The 20,187-nt window shown below is 49.6% G+C and overlaps 1 protein-coding gene across 8 annotated transcripts in view; it reads right to left on the minus strand.

Annotated features, from left to right (window-relative positions):
- PATZ1 (POZ/BTB and AT hook containing zinc finger 1) overlaps window positions 1-20,187 on the minus strand; it is a 40,039-nt gene extending 19,852 nt beyond the window's left edge. For 3 of the 8 annotated variants that reach the window (XM_084819821.1, XM_084819823.1, XM_084819818.1), the window contains exons 1-2: window positions 18,328-19,748; window positions 12,796-12,859 (exon numbers count right to left, since the gene is read on the minus strand). In XM_084819821.1, coding sequence (XP_084675947.1) covers window positions 12,796-12,859; window positions 18,328-19,649 — 1,386 coding nt within the window. In that variant the 5' untranslated portion in view covers window positions 19,650-19,748. Of the gene's footprint in view, window positions 1-7,896; window positions 7,969-12,795; window positions 12,860-18,327 lie in introns of all 8 variants that reach the window. The other 5 variants (XM_084819820.1, XM_084819815.1, XM_084819819.1 and 2 more) reach the window with 3 other exon arrangements.

Here is a 20,187-nt window from a genome sequence, read left to right on the forward strand (position 1 = left end):
TGGCTACAAGAAAAGCCACTTTCCAAGACAGTAAGTGTAGATCTACAGAGGCGAGTGGTTCAAACGGTTTAGCTGTAAGGGCATGTAGCCCCACTGACAAACTCCATTGAGGAACCGGTGATCAAAGCGGAGGCACAATGTTCTTTAGTCCTCTGAGGAATTGTCTCATCAAGGGATGAGTGAAGGCAGTAAAAGCTTGAATTGGCGAATGAAATGCAGAAATAGTAGCCAAATAAACCCAGATAGAAGAATACTTCAAACCTTTAAGAAACAACGAATGCAAGAAATGAAGAACATACTCTGTAGAACAACGGAGAGGATCAACTTTGTTGGCAGTGGCAAAAGTAGAAACGCTTTCCATTTATTAGAAAAAGGGCGTGTTGTTGAGGGTTTCCTAGCCACGTCCAGCACCAACTGCACAGCAGAAGGCAAGACGTCTATGGAATATTCCAAGCTGTTAGCTTGAGCGTTCTCAAGTCCAGGTGTCTCACCTGGCCCTGATGCTGTGGCAAAAGCATCGGTATCGACAACAGGCGCCAATATCCGCCTTTGGGCAGAGCTAACAGGAGAGCAAGCCATCCTTGCCACAGCCACCACAGCGCAATGAGAATTCCCCCCATCCTGTGCATAACCATTTTCATAATGACCTTCGGTAACAACGGAAATGGAGAAAACAGGTAAAACTCCTCATTTGTCCAAGAGAAAAGGAAAGCATCCCCTAAGGACCAGTTCCCCATCCCTGCTTTCGAGCAGAATTTCTTGTACACTGCATTTTCCAGAGTCATGAACAAATCCTCTGTAGGAACACCCCACGTCTGAAAAAGATGATGTAGAATGTCGGGAGCAAGTTGCCACTTGTGAGATTGTTGAAAAGTCCTGCTCAGCAAATCGGCTGCACACTGCCCTTCCCAGTGATGTGTATGGCTGACAGGCAAATTCTTCTGTGAATGGCCCAGTAGTCAGGGAGATCAGAGGTGGCGCATGAGTCCTGCCTTGCTTGTTTATGTACCAGACAACTGGTGTGCTGTCTGATGCAATTTGCATATGTTGGCCCATCAGGCTCTTTCCGAAAGTCTGCAATGCCTTCCACGCTGCTAACAACTCTAGTAATTTATGTGCCACCCTTTCTCAGGTACAGACCAAAGACCTTGAACCTGAAGAGACATACATTCATTCATTCATTCATTCATTTATAACCCGCCTTTTTTCCTCTTGCAAGGAACCCAAGGTGGCTTACATTATCCTCCTCCTCTCCATTTTATCCTCACAACAACCACCCTGTGAGGTGGGCTGGGCTGAGAGTCTGTGACTGGCCCAAAGTCACCCAGTGAGCTTCCATGGCTGAGTGGGGACTAGAACCCGGATCTCCCAGCTCCTAGTCCAACACTCTTGCCACTACACCACACTGGCTCTCATGCAATGTGCTCCCCATCCGAGGAGAGAAACATCGGTTGTGAGAACACAGGAAGGCAGTTCCAGTAGAAAAGGCATGCCTTCTACTGGGAGAGGTTTTCGTACATTGTCGACCATGGGAGTGATTTTAGAATATTTTCTGGTACTGTCAGATGAACTCGATGAATATCTTCCACTCCGGAAAAAACATGACGGAACCAAATTTGAAGGGGCCGCATTCATAGTCAAGCCCATGCCACCACCGATACTGCGGCTGCCATAAATCCAAGAAGGTGCTGGACGGAAAAAGCTAGCACTTTCTTCCGATGAAATATCTTTTTGGCAAAGCAGATGATTGCCGACACTCTTTCTGGTGGAAGATAAGCTCTTCCAGTTCTGGAATCTAGTATCGCCCCAGCAAACATGATGTCCTGAGAAGGGCAAAGTTTGGATTTCTCCTTGTTTATGCGAAGATCTGACACTTGTAAAAGGTCGCAAACGAGGGCTACTGCTTGATGCATCTGGAATGCTCCATGATTAGCCAAACATCCAGATATGGATATATCTCGACGTGCTGGGTCCATAGATAGGCGCAGACAACGGTCAAGCATTTTCTAAAGACCCTCAGAGCCATGGCCAATCTGAACAGTAGGATCTGAAACTGGAAAGTCTCTTGACAGATAGCAAAGTGAAGACGCTTCTGTGAAGGGTGAATCGCTACATGCAAGTACACATCTCCAAGATCCATCGCTGCAAACCATGCACCCTTCTGCAGCGGCGGGAGAATGGATGCTAGCGTGATCATTGGAAACATCTTGGTGGAAATGAAAAAATTTAGATTCCTGAGTTCCAAGATTGGTCGAAGCCCTCCATCCCTCTTCAGTACCGTAAAATAATGGGAATAAAACCCATCTGGCTGTTGAGTTGGTCTCACATGCTAGATGGCTTCCTTCTCGAGGAGAGAATCTGCCTCTAATAGCAGTATCACTGAGGGTGGTGAGTGTTCTACGGTACCGAGGGGAGGGAGAGCATCAAATTTGATCCTTTATCCTTTGCGAACAATAGTCAATACCCAAGTCTCTGATGTTATTACAGTTCAGTTTGAGAAAAAATGGGCCAGGCAAGTCCTGAATAAAGGATCTAGGAGAAGAGAATGGTACGGATCAGTTGAAAGTCAAAGACAATGTTTTGAGGCTGGGTCAATCTTCCCCAGTTCTGATGAGATCAACTGGGAACATAGGATCATTTCTGCTGGGAGAATGTTTGCTGATGTGCCATATGGTCATTATGCTGATACAGCAGATAGTAAGGTTGTTGCTGAAACCATTGACAGGGCTTGTAAGATTGTTGGGTTTGCCCCAACCCCATTTTCTTTGCTGTTGTTTTGGCCTTTTGAACATTATCTATTGCCTCATCAGTACCAGCATTAAACAAACCTGCCCCACTGAAAGGCAGATCCTCAACCCATGATCTGGCCTCAGGAGTTAAGCCATCTGAACGAAGCCAGGCATGTCTGCAGAGTGCTACTGCTCCAACCATGGCCTTCATCCCACAGTCAGTTTGGTGTCTAGCAGTATTTATCTGTTGTTTCAACAACTTCAGTGCTTTTGTTTGGAAACCTCTCGCCAGTTCATATAGATCATCAGGTGGATAATCACATTAGGAGCCAACCTTCTCCCACAAAAAAGTTGATATCTGGCCATCATTGCCTAGTAAATAGAAACACTAAGTCCCAAAGCTGAGGATGAATAGAGTCTTCGACCTAGCAAGTCTAACCGACGACCCTCTTTGTCTACCATCAAAACATGTAATTTTTGCGATTTCCCTTGTGAAGGCTCCATTATGATGGAATTTGGTTTCGGGTGTGCAAACAGAAAACTGGAGTCCTTTTCCTGCACCCTGTACATTGATTCCAGTCTTTTGGAAGTTGGAGCCATTGAAGATGGAGCCTTCCATGAGAGTTGTACTGTCTATAACAGAGTGGGAAGAAAAGGTATTGCTACCAGAACTGAAGTTTCTGTGTTGTTCAGTCGTTTAGTCGTGTCTGACTCTTCATGACCCCATGGACCAAAAACCGGATCTCCTATCCTCTATGTTCGTTGTTGGGTTTCAACACCCTGTGATTGAGCCATATGAAGAACATGATCACTAAAATGTCCCATATCTTCCGATGGCGAGGCTCTGTCCTGAGCACAAACAGTAACAGTAAACAGGGAAGAGATAGAAGGAGGCACAGAAGAATAGGAAGTCGAGTCCGATGGATAGTCTTCAGTATCTGACTGTTGGGTCATCATGGCCATACAATATTCTTTCAATTGAGGAACCCAAACCCGAACTGGTGATGCAGCTAAAGGTTGCTGTCTCTGGGGCAAAACTGAAGGACACCTCCCCTGGTATACTGAGTGTTGATCGCAAGGATCAGTATGTCTGTTCCCCAATGATGAAGAATGAGGTGGGACAGGTGGTGGAAGAAAATCCTGTACCACTGTTGGTGGAGGGGGTGAATCCCTTTCCACCGGGGGTCCAGAGAGCGAAGCTGATGAAGCTGTTCGGTGCCAAGGCACAGGTGCTCTGAGATATCGCATCCCATCATACTATCTCTCTCTATCCCGATACTCCCAATTGTCCCAATAATTTGGCCTCTGTGGAGGATTATGGTAGTCAGAGTATCGATCCCAGTCTTGCAATGGTGATCTCGATCTTGGGCAATAATCCCTATCTCTATAGCAATCCAGCCTGCGATCCAGTCGAAGAAAGTGTAATGATTCCAGGGATCTTTCCCTGGAATGCACAACCTCCAAGTGAGAAGTCTGTGGAGAGTTGGCCCTCACATGAGGAGATGCAGCGACATTTGGTCGGATAGGCGAAGGATCGTGTATTTCTCCTTCCGATAGCAACACCGGTTGGCCCAGATCCATAGTCTGTACCAAAGTGGTCGGTACCGACGCGGGGCGAGTTGGAATAAGAGAATCCAACAACGGCGGAAGAGGGAGAATAGACAGTTTTCTTGTCTCCTTTTCCTTATTTTTCTTCTTTTTGCGCCTGTGTTCCTCTATAGAAGGCTTGGGAGCTTTTGCCTTCTTAGTTAATTTCTTTGCCACCGTGAGAGACAAGGAATGTCCAGCTGTTGGCGGGTCCGTGTGCTCCTTAGCTGAAGTGGACTGTTTCGGTGACACGGGTCATGGAGAAGCCATATTAGATGATTTTGCAGATGCCTCTGAAACATGAGACTTCTGCTCTTTGGGGGCATCCACTGCTTCCAAAGCCTTTTTCCAAAGAGCCGCTTTTAAGCGGTCGGCCCAATTTTTGTAAGCCTGCTTCGAAAAGGACTGGCAAAGTCAGCCCGCCTCAGCTACGTGAGCTTCTCCTAGGCAAAATAGAAACAACGAGTGTCCGTCGGTGGGAGGTAACTTACTCCCGCAACATACACACTTTTGAAAAGGAGCCCACAGGTGGATAGCGAGCAACAATTGCAACACGAATGAAATAAAAACACCAAATAAAAAGTTAGAAGAACAATAGTAGTAGAAGAAAGCTAGAATAAAATGAAAGACAAGATTTTGAACCTCAACAAAAAGAGAAAGGCACTCAGACTGGTGCAGGAAGTTCCCATCAAGGCAACCACTGCAGCGGTCAAACTGGGACTGGGCGGGAACCCCTTCGGACATGCACAATAGGGTGGTGGGGGAGGGTTCCTGCCAAAACAGACCTCAGCTACAGAGGTTTCCTAAATCAAGGCTCCACACAGGCGCAGAGCCCATTTGTGTGATGCAGAGACCATGAAGAAGAAAAAGAAGCTAGCCATCGGGACACCTTTTAAAAAGCTGAGTGCAAAACTAGTCTCAGTATAAAATAGCAACTGGTGTTGTTTCGGTGGCTAGAATGGCAGTTTGAACACTTAGATGGACCTGCTGGAAACTGAGACACCAACAACACTCCAAGAAAACTCAATCCAAGGTTCCTGGGGACTCCTGATAGTGCCGCATTCCTTAAGATGATATGTGCTCATATCAGCTCCCATCATCCCCATGCCAGCTGGTGGCCATGTTAGCTAGGGATGATAGGATCTGTAGTTTAACACATCTGGAGGGTCCCCGGTTGGAAAAGGCAGATATAATACAATGCCTTGTTTATGACTTTCTAAGAAGTCAGGGCTCTGTACCCCTCCCGCTGCCCCAAACAAAATACTAGAAGAAAAGACAGTCCCACCAGGAGACTTATGATCTAAGTCACAGGAACAAGATGAAGAGGAGGGAAGGGGAGAGGCCTCCAAACAAGAGCAACAAGGACAAGGGAAGGGAGCAGGAGCTGGGAGCAGACAGGGCAGGAAAGGAAGACGAGAAAGGAAGGCAAAGCCGGAGGCGGATGAAGGCAAGTAGTCTGGGCTTGAAGAGAGAGCTGAACATGAGGCAGTGTAGATGGGAGAAAGAAGGAGGGTGGCAGCCAAGACTGTGCGGGGCAAAGAAGAATAGGAAGAGCAGTGGGGAGAGACGATCAGGAGAGGGAAGGCTACATGGCTGCTACAATTCCACGGGAACATAGGAAAGGCCCAGCCTGAAGTATTGTGCACAAAAGCCAACTTCCTGCCCTTTAAAAGGAAGAGAGGGAGCCAATTTTCTAGCCCTCGTGGCTATGAAGGTGTGCTCGCAAAGGCCAGAGAGAGGGGAGGTGGGGGTGGAATAAGCTTCCCAGGACTGAGGTGGGGCTTCCATTTCCCTGCAGCTCTCCTCCCCACGACTAGCAGCTGTACAATCAACGGGCCCTTTTGTTAAAAACGACAGAATGGAAATTGGCTTCATTTACATAATTTAGACAGGCTTCATAATTCTGGGAGCAGGTTTTTACTCACTTTAATCCTGAACCGACGCAGCCCCAACCCTAGCAGATTTAGAAGCAGAAAGAGAAGGCGAGGGGCAGAGCTGGGCCTTGCAAGCGCGGGGTCCTTGCTCAGCGTGTGAGTCAGATGGGGGGCTCCCACTCCCAACCCAACATCCTGCTCCATGTACACACACACACCACCGGTGCAGGCACTGGGCATCCACACTGCTTGCTACCCTGGGGCTGCCTGGCCCATGCCCAAACGCTTCTTCGCTGGACCAGACGGCAACTCAGAAATGTTCAGATAACAAGCTCCACTACAGGAACATCTCTGCAGTCTTTGGAATTCTAAAGATCTTACTTGTGTGAGTAATTCTGCAGCTACCAAAGTTGGAGTTTAAATGATGCAGAATGACAATAGCTTATATGTTACTGTGTAATAGTTGGGGGGGGGGGGCAGGGGGACCTGTTAAAAAAGAAAGATGACATGGTTTCTCTTTGTTATAGCAGACTTGAGAACAGGTCCAACAGGGTATATTCAGGGCACTCAACAGAAGATTCTGTCTCCTCCTGCAGGATCCAGACCAGAGCATCATAATAAAAAACAAAATTATTGTAATCTGTATAACAAATTGACTTCACCAGGAAATGACTCGGGTACTACAAAAGATGAAAGTCAAAAGCAGATGTAAATTTCAAATGCAACCTCTTGGGACATAGCGCTGAGCAAAATAGGTGCAGCTTTTATTCAGCAAAAACACTGTCTGGAAAATGAGACTTTAGAAAAGATTCTGATATAAAATATACCAGCTGTAATTTTAAAGGAGATTTTTCATAATCAATGGACAAGATGAATGAAATCCATCAGCCCCAGTAGTTCAACCACCACAACCAGAAAGAAGTTGTCAATGGAAAATGGACTGCAGTTTCAATGACCCAGACTGAAACACAGAAATCTTCCAGCTGTTAGAAATAACATCAGCTGTAGTTTCAAAACTATGTAATAGTCATGTTCAGAACCATAAAAGGGAAACAAACAAACCCCCAGCAAGCGTATCCATGGAAGGGATTTTCAGATACTGAACTTAAGCACAGCCCACAGGGAAGTTCTCTTGCATATGCCTCAGGGAAAGGAAAGGAAGCTGACACAAGAGCAGCTCCCATTCCTTTCCATGAGGCCTGTGCAGGAGAACATCCAATGGGTTGAGTCTGCTTTGTAAATTGTAAACCCCCAAACTCATTGAAAACAATAGGGATGAAAGAAAAGCATTCTTTGTTGCTGTGTTTAATTTACTTATTTCTCTTGATGCTTGGTCATTCTCAGTCAAAGTCAATTATTGAATGGATCACCAAAATAATATTTTTAAGAAAATGACAGAAATAGATTCCAGAAAGCAAAAATCAGTTATCAGAACTAAAAAAGCAAAACTAAGAGACACACAATCAGCTTCAAAATAAATCAAAACATTTCAGTTTTTAAGATGTTAATGTCTTTAAAAATACAGTAAAATGTTATCAGAGAGTGATGTTAATTATTAATAATAGTGATGATGATGATGATAATAATAATAATAATAATAATAATAATGGAAAACTCCAGTGCTTTCCTATCAAACATTGCAAAGGCAGATAAATATACTAAAAGTAGAGAAGTTTTTAAAAAAATAAACAGTGTTTAAGAAATACCTCTTGAAGTTTCAACTGCTCTAGGGATGAAGATGTCTCTGAGCTTATTCCATGGAGGCTGGCAATTTCCTGCTAACAGGCAGGAAGTAAGAGAGATTAGAAAAGGAAGAAACTCATTCCGCATTGACATCAGTTGGGAAAAGAAGGGGGGGTGCTGAATGCTCTTTTTTAACTTATTTTTCAGGCAGTACAAGTTTAGTTTGATTAAGAATCAGATTATGGCTCCTAACAATTCATATAGGCAGATGTTACCTAAGTGTGTCCGGTAAAAGGGAACTCCCCACAATGATAATAAAAACAACAAGAAAGCTCTTTTCCTCTTCCCTGTTCCAGCCAATACTGCAGGCTGGCCACACAGCAGGATGGGCTGGCCACTAGGGACGTGGTGGAACGGCCTTTGTGTAACAGGGACAAAGTGCTTTACAAGCAGGGCATCGAGAACTGCCGGGGGGGGGGTAGGCTTCATTCCTGCACCTGGCAGTGCCCACGCAATCGCTGGTGGGGATGCACAGAGCTTCCGGGGGGCTCACATGTGCAAGCCAGGCCTCCAGGGGCCGCACAAAACATGGATACTCCAACTCGGAGGGGCCAGTCGGTACAAGCCACATCGCTGTGGAGGCGAATCCTGGTGGGTGCTGAGAGATGGGCCACTGGGTAGATCGGCCTTCCCCAACCTGGTGCCCTCTGGATGTGTCAGACTCTAACTCCCATCCTCCCTGAGCCAGCATGGCAACTGGGACAATGGGAGCTGTAGTGCAACACATCTGGAGGTCATCAGGTTGGGGAAGGCTGGAGTGTATGAACCAGCCCCAGCTGAATCTCCCTGCCCAGGGCTGCCCCCCACCCCGCCCCACCCCGCCCCAGTACAGCCTAGGTAGCATGCATGGTTTTGATAATTTAACTATGAGATCAGTTGACCAGTGGAAATCTCGGTTTTTGACAGTGCTGGAGACAGTCTTGTGCCTGAAAAAACAGCTGAGGCCCATACAGTTGCCAACTGATCAGAACAACAACCTGCTTGGCCGATGTACCTTCAACATTGGCTTGAACTGCAGAAGGCAGCAGGTGAAGCTTTTCACGGCATGGAGGTAAGCATGGCCACCTGCTGATGTTTGCACATTGAACCAATATTAAAAGGCACAGCTACGGAGGCGGGCTAAGAAGCAGGCAATCCTACGTCTGCTTCCAACAAACACCAATAACATCTGTATGCATCATATAGTCCTAAGAGGCTTCAGGACTGAGGGTCAAGGGGTAAATTCAACAGCCACTTATGACTTCAGAATTTTCAGCACACCTTGCAAGATGTCTTTTATTTCCAATGAAATGGGAGAGAACAATATTTTTCTGATGCAAACCGATGAGAGTTCATCTTAAGCAGCTTAATCCGATGGGAGGCTTGAGGCAGGTTTAAGCTACATAACTGGTTTCAAGATCGTATGGCCTGTGTTTTGAGGTGCTGAGCTCTTCACAACTTCCACAGAGCTTGGGGGCTGCCTACTTATATTTAGGATGACAAAGACCACCCAATATTTTCCCGACAATTTAGAGTGCCAACCGCAGAGCCAGCCAGGGGGAAAAAATCCAAGATGAAATTAGTTGTCTTAATTATCTCTACCAGCTTTTGACAAAAGGGGAAACCTTCATGCAGTCAGCAAACCTTGCTGCTCCTACTCCTACTGACCACACAAACAGATACCCCTTCTCAGAGGGTTCTCTCTGCCTTTGTCTTTCTCTTTGAAACTAAGCTCATAACTGCTGCCAAGGTGAGAAGTGAACCCTGTATTTACACACAAACAGGCTATATTGTGACTTGCCAAAATGACTTGCCCAGGTCTCGCATCTGTGTCTTTCTCACCTCCCAACAGAGGTATACTTCTGCTGAATTCTGGTGGATGGTCATTTAAAAAAAATGGGTAGAGAACTCACAAAGAAACACATCACTGCATGAAAAAAGAACCCCCAAAAGAGTGAAAACCAAGAGAACAATAATCTCGCCCAGGGCGTGATCTCCTTTTGTACCATTTGGAATGGCAAGTGGCAGCAAAAGGAAAGAAATGCTCCTTCAGGCAATCTCAAAAAGAAAACGCCATCCCAATTTTTTTGCACAGAAATTAGCATCCCCCCAACTGCCAGACCTTTCCAACATCAACATTCATGTGCTGGAATCTTAGTCACAGAACTAGAAGAGACTCAGGGAATTGTTTGCTTGCTTTTTAATTGAATTTGTATTGTTTTAAGTTGTGTTTATATTACCTTTATTATCTTATAAGCCGCTTTGTGAAGGCTTTTTTTGCCTTGAAAAGTGGGGTATAAATACTGAAACAAATACGAAAAACGAGGGTCGCAAGAGCAGACCAGCCCGGCAGGGCTGCAGCATCCCTCACGAAGAGGAAGCGCTTCGCCGACACACCCGTCGCCCCATGTCTGGGCTGGCTTAAGACTCAGCCAGAAGCATTTGCTGCAGCTTGAACTGTGCAAATGCAGCCCTGAGTACTATCCAAGAAGATTTTTATTACACCATTTAGGGGTAGGGAAATATGGTCCATGGACAGCATCCAGTCTGCTATGCTTGGTGCTCATGGACATTCCTCTTGGTGCCCACCAGCTACCTGACCCTCCCAATGTTTATTTTATTTAAGGGTTTTTTATTTTTCTTAAATTGGAAGGTTGCCATGCTGCAAAGCAAAGTGCTGCCCTCCAAGTCCATGTTTGTTTGAGTTCCCACCGCTGCCTTGTGCTTAGGCTCTTGGGGAAGCTGCTTTCTCATCAGTTTGCCTTCTGGGAAATGAGCATTTTGTGATTGGCCCCCCCATGACAGCCATTTTATGAATGAGCAAGGCCCCCCCATGGCAGCCATTTTGTGCAAGTGCCCATGACACTCTTAAAATCCCAAAGCTGGGGAAGCCTGTGTTATGTTCTGGCCTACACAGCCACAATAAGGGTCACTCAGGGCTGGGGGGAGAGGGGTCTTGGTAGACTGCATGTATCCCACAGACCTCGCATTGCCCCCCCTCCTCTGCCCCAGTACAGATTCCCCATGTCTGTGGCTGGTTTAATCAACTATGACTCAGCAATGGCCAGTGCTAAACTCACACAGTATAGATTCAGTCAAAAGACAACTGTATAAAAGTAATTGCTTCACAAACTACTGACTATGAAAGTGTGAAACGGGAGAGCGGTAGCTGAACTAGCATTTCCTGAGCTTTGCTACAAGCACAACGCACCCAGTACGCCCTCGGGAGGTGGAGCAGAATGTGGCCGCTCCCTTCCAGGCTGGGGCCACGCAAGGCGACCGTGCGTGGCCAGCCCTAGCTGCCTATCAGCTACTCGGCCCAACTCAAGGCATTTCAACTTGGAAGCCCTGAAGGACCTGGGCCCAGTACACCTCCCCTAAGTGGCCCTACCCTGCTCTCTTGCCCTTTGGGATTCTACCCTCCCACCAAGGGGAACCTGCAGGCCCTTCACAGCAGTCCATGCAACTTCCACCCAAAAGAAGCTGACCAGCATGCAGCATTTTTAGCCTTTGGGGGAAGTCAAAATACTTTTTAAAATATAGATTATCTTTCCAGACAACATTTTAAATCCCATTAAAGCACATTTTAAAGCTTACTGTTAATTGTGAATTTTGGCTTTCCTTTCCCGTTTTTGAAGGCTGTGCCATTATCCAGGGCTAAGGGACTGGAAGAACACCGTGAGAACCCAGCCTCTCGCCCCTTCCCCACGCCAGTGTGCAAATCAAATTCCCTTTGCTCAGGGCTGCCTCCAGAGGGCATTTACTGGGGCCAAGACTATCCCAGGGCCCACTGCCCCAGTTCCCATTCTACACAGCGCACCCGAGGAAGCCGGAGGCTGCTTGAGAGACTCCTTTTCGCTGGCCCTGCCTCTTCTAGGTTCTGGGCCCACTGAGGCAGCCTTGCTGTTGGGCCTAACCTTGGAGCTGACACTGCTCCCACACCCCTCTATCTCAGTTTGGCATGACATGTGACAGTTACTAACACTGGCTGAAATGAACCCAAAGATTCCTCCCAAACTCTCTCCTCACAAGAGTGTCAGTGTTTGTAAGCTGCCTTGATTTTAATTCAAAAGACAGGAGGGGTGTGTGTGGGGGGGGGGAATAAAAAAAAATCCCATTAATAAGAATAATGAATAGAGAACTCTCTTTTAAGTGTAACTATAAAGTATCTACCCTTATTGTTCTTCATACACAAGTATAAACATGTATGTAACTGGGAAAGAAAGAAAAAACCTATACAGGCTAGCCATGTTACAGTTGAGCTGGAGCCGATGTACCCACACGTCCTCTCCTTGCTAGGAAAAAAGGAAAAGCTTCCGATTTTGCTCAGTGCAATGTTCTGAAGGCTGTTCAAGGAGGAACCCACAAGATAATGTTCAACTGCTAACTAGAATGCCCCTAAAAATCAAGGCTGGACCAAGAGCCACCGGTTGCCGGTCCCGCAGAAGAGTACAGGGGAAACCATCAGTACACTGACTGTGCAGAGACAGAGCTGCAAAGAAAGGGATTCATCCAAGGGCGGGGAAGCGGGAAGAAACATCTGGGAAGGAGGAGGGGATGTAGAAGAGACAGAGAAGCAAGCAATGACATCAGGAAGACGGCAGGGTGGGGGGAGCGGGAAGGGGGGAGAGAGAGAGAGAGAGAGAGAGAGGATGTAGAAGAGACAGAGAAGCAAGCAGTGACATCAGGAAGAGGGCAGGGTGCGGGGAGCGGGAAGGGGGGAGAGAGAGAGAGAGAGAGGCAAAGTGGCTGGCAGTCTCTGGAACATGTTTGCAAGGAATGGTCATCTCAACGATCACATAAAAATGTGGCTCCACATCCTTCACATGCGCATGCCTTATTTTATTACGATGATACACCCTCCTTCATCCCACGGTTCCTACCTGACATTTGTGAGGTCTCTCTGACGTGTGCACCTGTTTGATGTGCCCATTCAAGTGGTCAGGCCTTTAAAAGGAAACAGGCATAAGCGTGAGTTAAATCTGCAACAACAGTTTTATCCAAACCAACCACAATGTGATATGGAGCCAAACTGCAATTCACCTGCCAAACTCGTTATATTTTACCCAGATGTCTAGGAGGGTCAGCAAGTATTAGAGCTCTGTACCTACTGCCCTGTTTTCACTGCCACCACAAGATGCCCTTGGGAACAAGGGAGCAACCCCATGCATGTGTGGGCAATGGAAATCACACAGGCACCAATGGAACACGAGCAGGATCCCTGCCACACACCATATTTCCCAGTGTGTTGACTGGGCTAGGACCAGCATAACCCCAAACTAACACCAAACTGGCCTGGTCCACTGTAAGTACTGAGTGTCTGGAAGAATTCTGGTTCTCTCGGAATTGAGAGATCTAGAAATGACATCACCAACATTCCAGTGTGGAAATTTAAGCAATATAACCTGACTTTGTGCTCCATTTTTGCTCACGTCCTAAGAACATCAGAAGGGGTTTCTGGAGTCCATCAGGCTCATCATTGTCTATTCCAGCTTTCCCCAACCTGGTGTCCTCGATATTTCAGCTCCTGGCATTCTGGCTGGGGCTGATGGGAATTGCAGCCCAACACATCTGAGGGGCACCAGGTTGGGAAGGCTGGTCTACCTTGACTGTCTGCAGCTCTCCAGGGGTGCACATTTTATGAATCAGCTAAGATTTCAGTGAAATACCTTCAAGTATCAATTATGAAGCTGAAGGGTTTTTTTAAAATGTAAACATAGCTAAACATTTTAAGCCTTTTCTATGCTGCCTTGATTGCCATTGTCTAGAAAGTGGGTTTGAAATGGCAGAAAGCGCTTTTGATGGGTGCAGCTTGCTCCAGGTTTATTCACAGGGCGCAATCCTTCCCCAACTTTGTGCCTTCCAGAGGTGTTGGAGGACAACTCCCAGCATCCCCAGCCAATATGGCTGGCTGAAAATGCTGGGAGTTGTAATCCAACACCTCTGGAGGGAACCAGGTTGGGGAAGGCTGATCTCGCAAGACATGGCCCGAGGGACTCTGATGCAGACAGCAGGTCAGTGCCTGGAGGGACGTCCGCCTAGGATACCGATGTGCTAATAGCAAAAATTAGTTGGGACCATGAAATAAGTGGGATTCAATGGACGGTTACAAACTCTGCAAGCATACTGGAACACACAGCCCACTGAACTGGCCGGGGCTTCCATCTAGGATCCAGCTGCCCACCTTGTTTTATTTACATTCAGCAGCCTTTTGTTGGACGGTTCACCCAGTGATTTCAAGTGGACACGCTCCTAGGGAAGTGCACACAGGAGAGTAGCCTGAACTACAAAATGTTCTGAGACCCCACCCCACCCCACCCCCTCATCACAAAGTGCAACTGAAATTGAACATTATTATGGTGTTTGTTCTGTTTTTCCAGCCTCACCAAAGCCTTTTTGAACAAGAGGAGCCTGAAAAGCCTCCAGTTTTCTTGGTGGGAGCTTTTTCCTGGTGGGAAGAAAGCCTCGCATTGTCTGAAACCCAGAAGCTGCTGGGAAACAAGATTATCCCCCTCTCCTCCCCCAGCTTTTCTGACCTCAGCCAATTACATACAGCTCAGTGGAATTCACCCTCTAGAGAGATAGCAGAGAGAAGGAGCCCTCCATTAAGCTGTTAAACCTGACAACGCAGGGGAGGGCAGGTGGGCTGCCTCTGCCGGACTCCAGGGGCTGGTTTGGGCCTCACAGCCACCCTTATGTCCAAGTGGAACGGCGCCCACCCCCATCACGCCACCTCTAATTTGGGGGGCCAGCGCAAATGTGCAAACAGACTTTTGGAACCTCTCTCTGACAGAACACTAGGCTGCACTCCTATAGGAATAGGGGATACTTACTCCTGAGTAGGACACATTGGGTTGCACTGCACAGCAAGTAAAACCAAGGCTCTCAGCTGGTTAAGGGAATCCTAGTTCATTAACCTTACGAATTTTAGGCTGCAGTCGGATACCCACTTACCTGGGGATAAGCCCCACTGAACTCTTGTTACTATATTTTAAATCTCTGCATTGCTGCTAGGTTTTATTCTAGTTGTAGTTTATGCTGTAGTTTTAAGCTTTTATATTTTATACAGTTTCATTCTGAACTTTGTGGTTTTAATTTTTGTGAACTGCCCAGGGAGTTTCAGCTATGGGGCAGTATAGAAATGTAATTAATAATAATAATATAAACACTGTGGGACACACCGCCGAATAGACTTGTATAGCATTGTGCAGTTAGTGTACTGATTATATTTGCATATTTATTCATTTATTTATGGCATTTTTATACCACCCATCGACAAAGTCCTCTGGGCAGTATATGAAAGTTATGAATTGATAAAATATAAACATACAATCAGAAGAAGCTCAAAGCATACACTAAAAGCAGTACTAATATGCATAAAGCAGTCCCCAAAGAAAAAGAGCCAGAGATCAGGCTGCTCAGAAGCAAGTCCCATGGATTTCATTTGAGCATTTTGCCAAGGAAAGCCACAGGGCCTGCAGAATATTGCCCCACTGCAATGTGGGGCGGGCTAGTTGTCTTTTCCACTTCAAGATACAAGGCAAAGACCAGCCAAGGCACTACATGCAAGGGAGCTCAGGGCTTCCATCTAAAATGGCATGGCATCAACTCAGAAGGGGGGGGGAGAGAAGAGGAATGTCCTTTCCAAAATGATGCCCAATTAAAGCAAGGCGGGGGACTTTTCAAATTGCTTGGAAGGACATGAACGTGATGAATTGGTTTGTGTAATCCAGCCCTCCCCAACCTGGTGCCCTCCTCATGTGTTAGACAACAACCATGGCTGGCTGGGGGATGGTGGGAGTTGCAGTCCAACACATCTGGAGGGCGCCAGGTTAAAGAAGCCTGGTTTAATTGATTAAACACAGCAGACTAATTGACAATGCCTAAATTACAGATATGGCTCCTTTTCCATTTTTATAAGGAGCTTTTAGGATGTGCCTCTCATATGTTGTCAACTAACTATCCCCCCCCCCCCCCCCGGCCTGGTCCACTCTTACATCTTCAGCCACATCTTAATGTACAGAAATCAGCAGGTAAAGCTTTACACAGCATGCAGATAAGTTGGGTCACCTGCTAAAGTCTACAGAGGCCAGTAAAAAAGTTGAAAATGCAACTTTCTTAAGTCAGCAGAAATGCTGACTGCAATCCTGAACCCACTGATGTGGGAGTAAGCCCCACCAAATTCAATGGGACATGCTTCAGAGTAGACATATATATGATTGCATTGTAACAGCATGATCTATCAAGGTGTGCTCTTACACAGGCAGGCCCTATACATTAGAAGGGGCTTGTGCAAGAGAACCCCCAGTGGACTGCATCCAAGGAGCCTATCACGTTTCCCTTCAGCAAAAGTTGCTTCAAGGAGCAGCTAAGCTCCAAAAGTCTCTTCAAGGAGCACCGTGCAAGGCACCTAAGCAGAGAATGCTGGAGTTTCGGCAAAAGCCTATGAACAGTTTGCCACTCAAGGGCATTTTCATGATGAGAAGTCATTGCCCAAATGCAGATCTGTGAAAGTGAAGAGCCTCTTATCACACTTACACCAGGCAGAGGTTTTAAATGTGGCTGTATACCAGCACTCTCTCATGAAAGTGGAGGAACTCTTCTGAGAGAGGTGGGCCTTGCACCTGCTGGTGGTGTTCCAGGCACCATCTCTCCTTCAGGATACGTGGTTCAGATTCATAAGGAAACGCAGCCACTGGGACTGGCAGACCCCAGAAGAGGGCAGGGAGGGCCCTCTGGGCAGGCTGCAGAAGGGCGCCTGCTGTGGAACAGGGTCTACGGGATGCCTTTTGCAGCCCAATCCTACATAGCAGGGTGGGTAACTTGTGGCCCTCCAAAAGTTTTGGCCAGCAACTCCTGTCAGCCCTAGCTGGCATGACCAGTGGTGAGGAATGATGGGAGTTGCTGTGGCCTACACCTGGAGGATGCGTGTATGCTCAGAATTCTCGCCACATTCGGTGGGGCTGACCGACTCTCAGGTACACACGCACAGGACGGCAGCCTTGGTCGCACGACGTTAGACCTAACAGTGCTCCATCAGGATTGGAGCTCAATGTGCAGCAGAACAGGTCACCCACAAATCAAGTAAGAAGCAAAAAGGAGACAGTAAGGGTGAGCTTTAACCATCATGGCTCTTCTCTCAGTACAAGACGATTCTCCAGGTTTTGTGAAGGGTCCCACAAGATTTTGATTTCACCAAGTTGTCAGCACCCCTTCAGCAAACCTGACTGCTTGAAGCTCCCTGAATCACTGCTAGCTGGGGAAGGCATGCAGGAGGCCCACTTCAACTGCATGTCACTCATGTAAGAGTGACAGGGACTATCGCCCTATGGTGCAAGCCAGTCAGTCATACGAATCCACCTCCAGCCAATGGAGCTGTCTTGTTCAAGGTCATCACATGCAGGCTGATCCCATTCCAGATCCTCTCATGTTTTTCAGAAGGATTAGGGATGGCACCCTAAAGCCTGTTGACAGTGCTGGAGAACTCAGGCCTCACTCGACAATACCCACTGCAATGCAAGAGTGGGATCCCCTCTCCGCCAAGAGATCCTCCCAAGCGCCAGAGCTGCTTGGATATTGACAAAACAAAACAAAGCATGCAGGACCAGAGGCTGGAGACTGTGAAGATCAAACCACGCTCCCTGGGGCAAGAGCTATGACTTAGAACAGGGCTTCCATGGCCGGGCCACAAATACTGGTGGCTCCAGGAGAAAGCCAGAAGAGGGCCCAGGCCAGAAGAGGGCCCAGTCACCCCAGACAGAAGGAAGATGCACAGGCCCCCTCACGGCTGGGATCTCTCGCCCTGCAATCCTGAGCATGTTTGCTCAGAAATATGTCCTGCCGAGTTACTTCCTAATAAACCTTAGGCTGCAATCCTGTGCACACTTAACAAAGAGTGAGCGCTACTGGAAGTCTCCAGTGGGACATACTTCTGAGTAAACATGCAGAGGACTGAGCTGTTAAGAGTCATTTTACACAGCAGCCAAGGTACACTGCCATTTGCCACAATATGTGAAGAGGGGATCATTTCCAAGAACACAACACGGGAGGGACACACCAGGGAGCAACGACGGATTGCGTTTCCCCATCACACGTCCCCAAGTGCTTCAGAACGTGCCCCTTTGCTGTTTACCACCGAACACTGGCATACTGGCTGGGGCGCAAAGTTGGAGGTGGCTCTTATCTGTTGCCTGGGAAAAGAACATTTCTGCAGGCTACTACAACCCATACCAAGTTCCCCCTCGAACTTTCTAGCCCATTAATTTTTGTGAACCGCCCAGAGAGCTTCAACTATGGGGTGGCACAGAAATATAATAAATGAATGAATCTTGGTGGTAGGCCATTCTGCCACCCACCAGCCGCTGGGAGCCTCTTGATTTTACAGCTCCTGGCTCCAGCAGTGGTGACCCTCTTACCTAGAGAACCCTTTTCCGCAGCTCTGACAAATGTATGGCTTCCCCACAGACCCGTCATGGGAGCGAACATGATAGGACATTCTGTCTTTCCTCTTGAAGCGCAGCCCGCACACCGGGCACGAGTAGGGCTTCTCGCCAGAATGCGACAGCTTGTGCCGGTTCAGATGGTAAACGTCCCGAAAGATCTTCCCGCAGATCTCGCAAGCCACTTGCTTCCTTGTCCGGCTCCGCTTGCGGGGGGCCTGCGGGTCATCTAGACCCGGCACGCCGTTTTCGCCGAGCCTTGGTGGCGGGATGTCTATGTAACCCAGCTGCAGGCTGGTCACGCCGTGCTGTGCTTCATGCTGCCGGAGGCGGTTGGCGTCGGTGAACACTTTCCCACAGAGGCCGCAGGGAAGAATGCCGGCATCCCTCAGCCCCCCCGGAGCGCTGAACATCATGGAGTCCAGCAGGTTGGCTTTGCGGGGCCGCCCTCGCCCCCTCTTGCTGCTTAGCGAGGGGGCAGCAGGGCCCACATTCTGGAAGGGCGAAGCCAGCAGGGGCGGCGAGAGCGGCCCCGCCACCATGGGCAGGCGGTCCACCCCCTGGAGGACGGGCAGGGACGACTGGGCGGCTGCGGAGAGCGCCGCCCGCGTGGCCTCGTCTTCGGGCATGCCGGCGATGCCATTGCCGTTGGGCGCCAGCCCGGTGCCGTTGGTCATGTCGAGCGGGAAGCCGAGGTCGGTGGCCGCCGAGCCGGGGCGGAAAAGCATGATGTCGGGCCGCGCAGCCGGGGGGACCAGGATCTGCACGTTGGACTGCTTGATGACCTCCTGGCAGATGTCGATGACGGAGCGCATGAGGAGGAACTTGGCGGCTGTCATGAGCTCGGGGAAGCTCTCCAGGCGCACCACGATGCGCGAGGTGTAGGCGAAGTCCAGGATGTCCCCGAAGACCTTGGAGCTGATGGTGTGCATCTCCAGCTCCCGGGCCACCCCTCCGGCGGCGGCGGCGGCCGGGTCAGCAGCGCCTCCGTCGGGCGCCCCCGGCCCGGCGCTCGCGCCGCCCGCCGCGGCGGCTGCCTCTGCCCCGCCGCTCAGCCCTTGCGCGCTGAAGACCGACTCGAAGTACTCGCTGCAGGCGGCCAGCACCGCCCGGTGCGCGGGGAAGCTCTCGTCGCCCACGCGCAGCAGCACGTCGCAGAAGCGGCCGCCGTTCTTGCGCTGCTGGTTGAGGCTGTGCAGCAGGTCGGCGCTGTGGCGGCTCACCTGGTACGTGTAGCAGCCGGGCGGGGACGGCCCGCACGCGCTGGCGGCGGCGGCCGCCTCGCCCGCCCGCTCCATCGGGGCTGGCGACCGGCCTCGCCGGCCCGCCTGCTCTGCCCGGCGGCGGCCGGCAGGGGGCGCGCTCCCTCCGCGCGCAGCCTCGCCGTCGACGGAGCGGGCGCGCGCCCCCGTCCGCGGGCAGCGGGGGGAGGAGGGGGGAAGGAGAAAAGGGATGGCGCACGCGCTCCGCGAGCCCCCGGGCCCCGACGGCGCTGTGCGCGAGCGCGCCGCGGCTGCCCGGCGAGGCGGCGGCGGCGAGCGGCCGAACAAAAGGCTCGGGCGGCGGCGGCGGCGGCAGGGGGGCGCGCGCCGCACGGGCCAGCGGCTGCAGCAGCCGGGAGGCCCCGCCGGGCGGCTTCGAGCCCGGCCAGCCCTTCGCGGCCGCCGCGAGGAGCTGCAGCGGGGCCGGCGGGCGGCGGCGGCCGAGGGTCCCTGTCTTCGCCGGCGGGGCGCGGAGGTGTCCGGGGCGGGGGAGGCTGCCGGCGCGCTCCGTCCGTCCGTCCCCCTCCCTCGGCGTGTGTGTGTGTTTGGAGAGGAGGAAAGATGGCAGCGGCTG

This window comes from Heloderma suspectum, chromosome 13, assembly GCF_057233095.1.
Source record: "Heloderma suspectum isolate Gila_16-S chromosome 13, 16-S_ref, whole genome shotgun sequence".
In the NCBI taxonomy this organism is placed as follows: Eukaryota; Metazoa; Chordata; class Lepidosauria; order Squamata; family Helodermatidae; genus Heloderma; species Heloderma suspectum.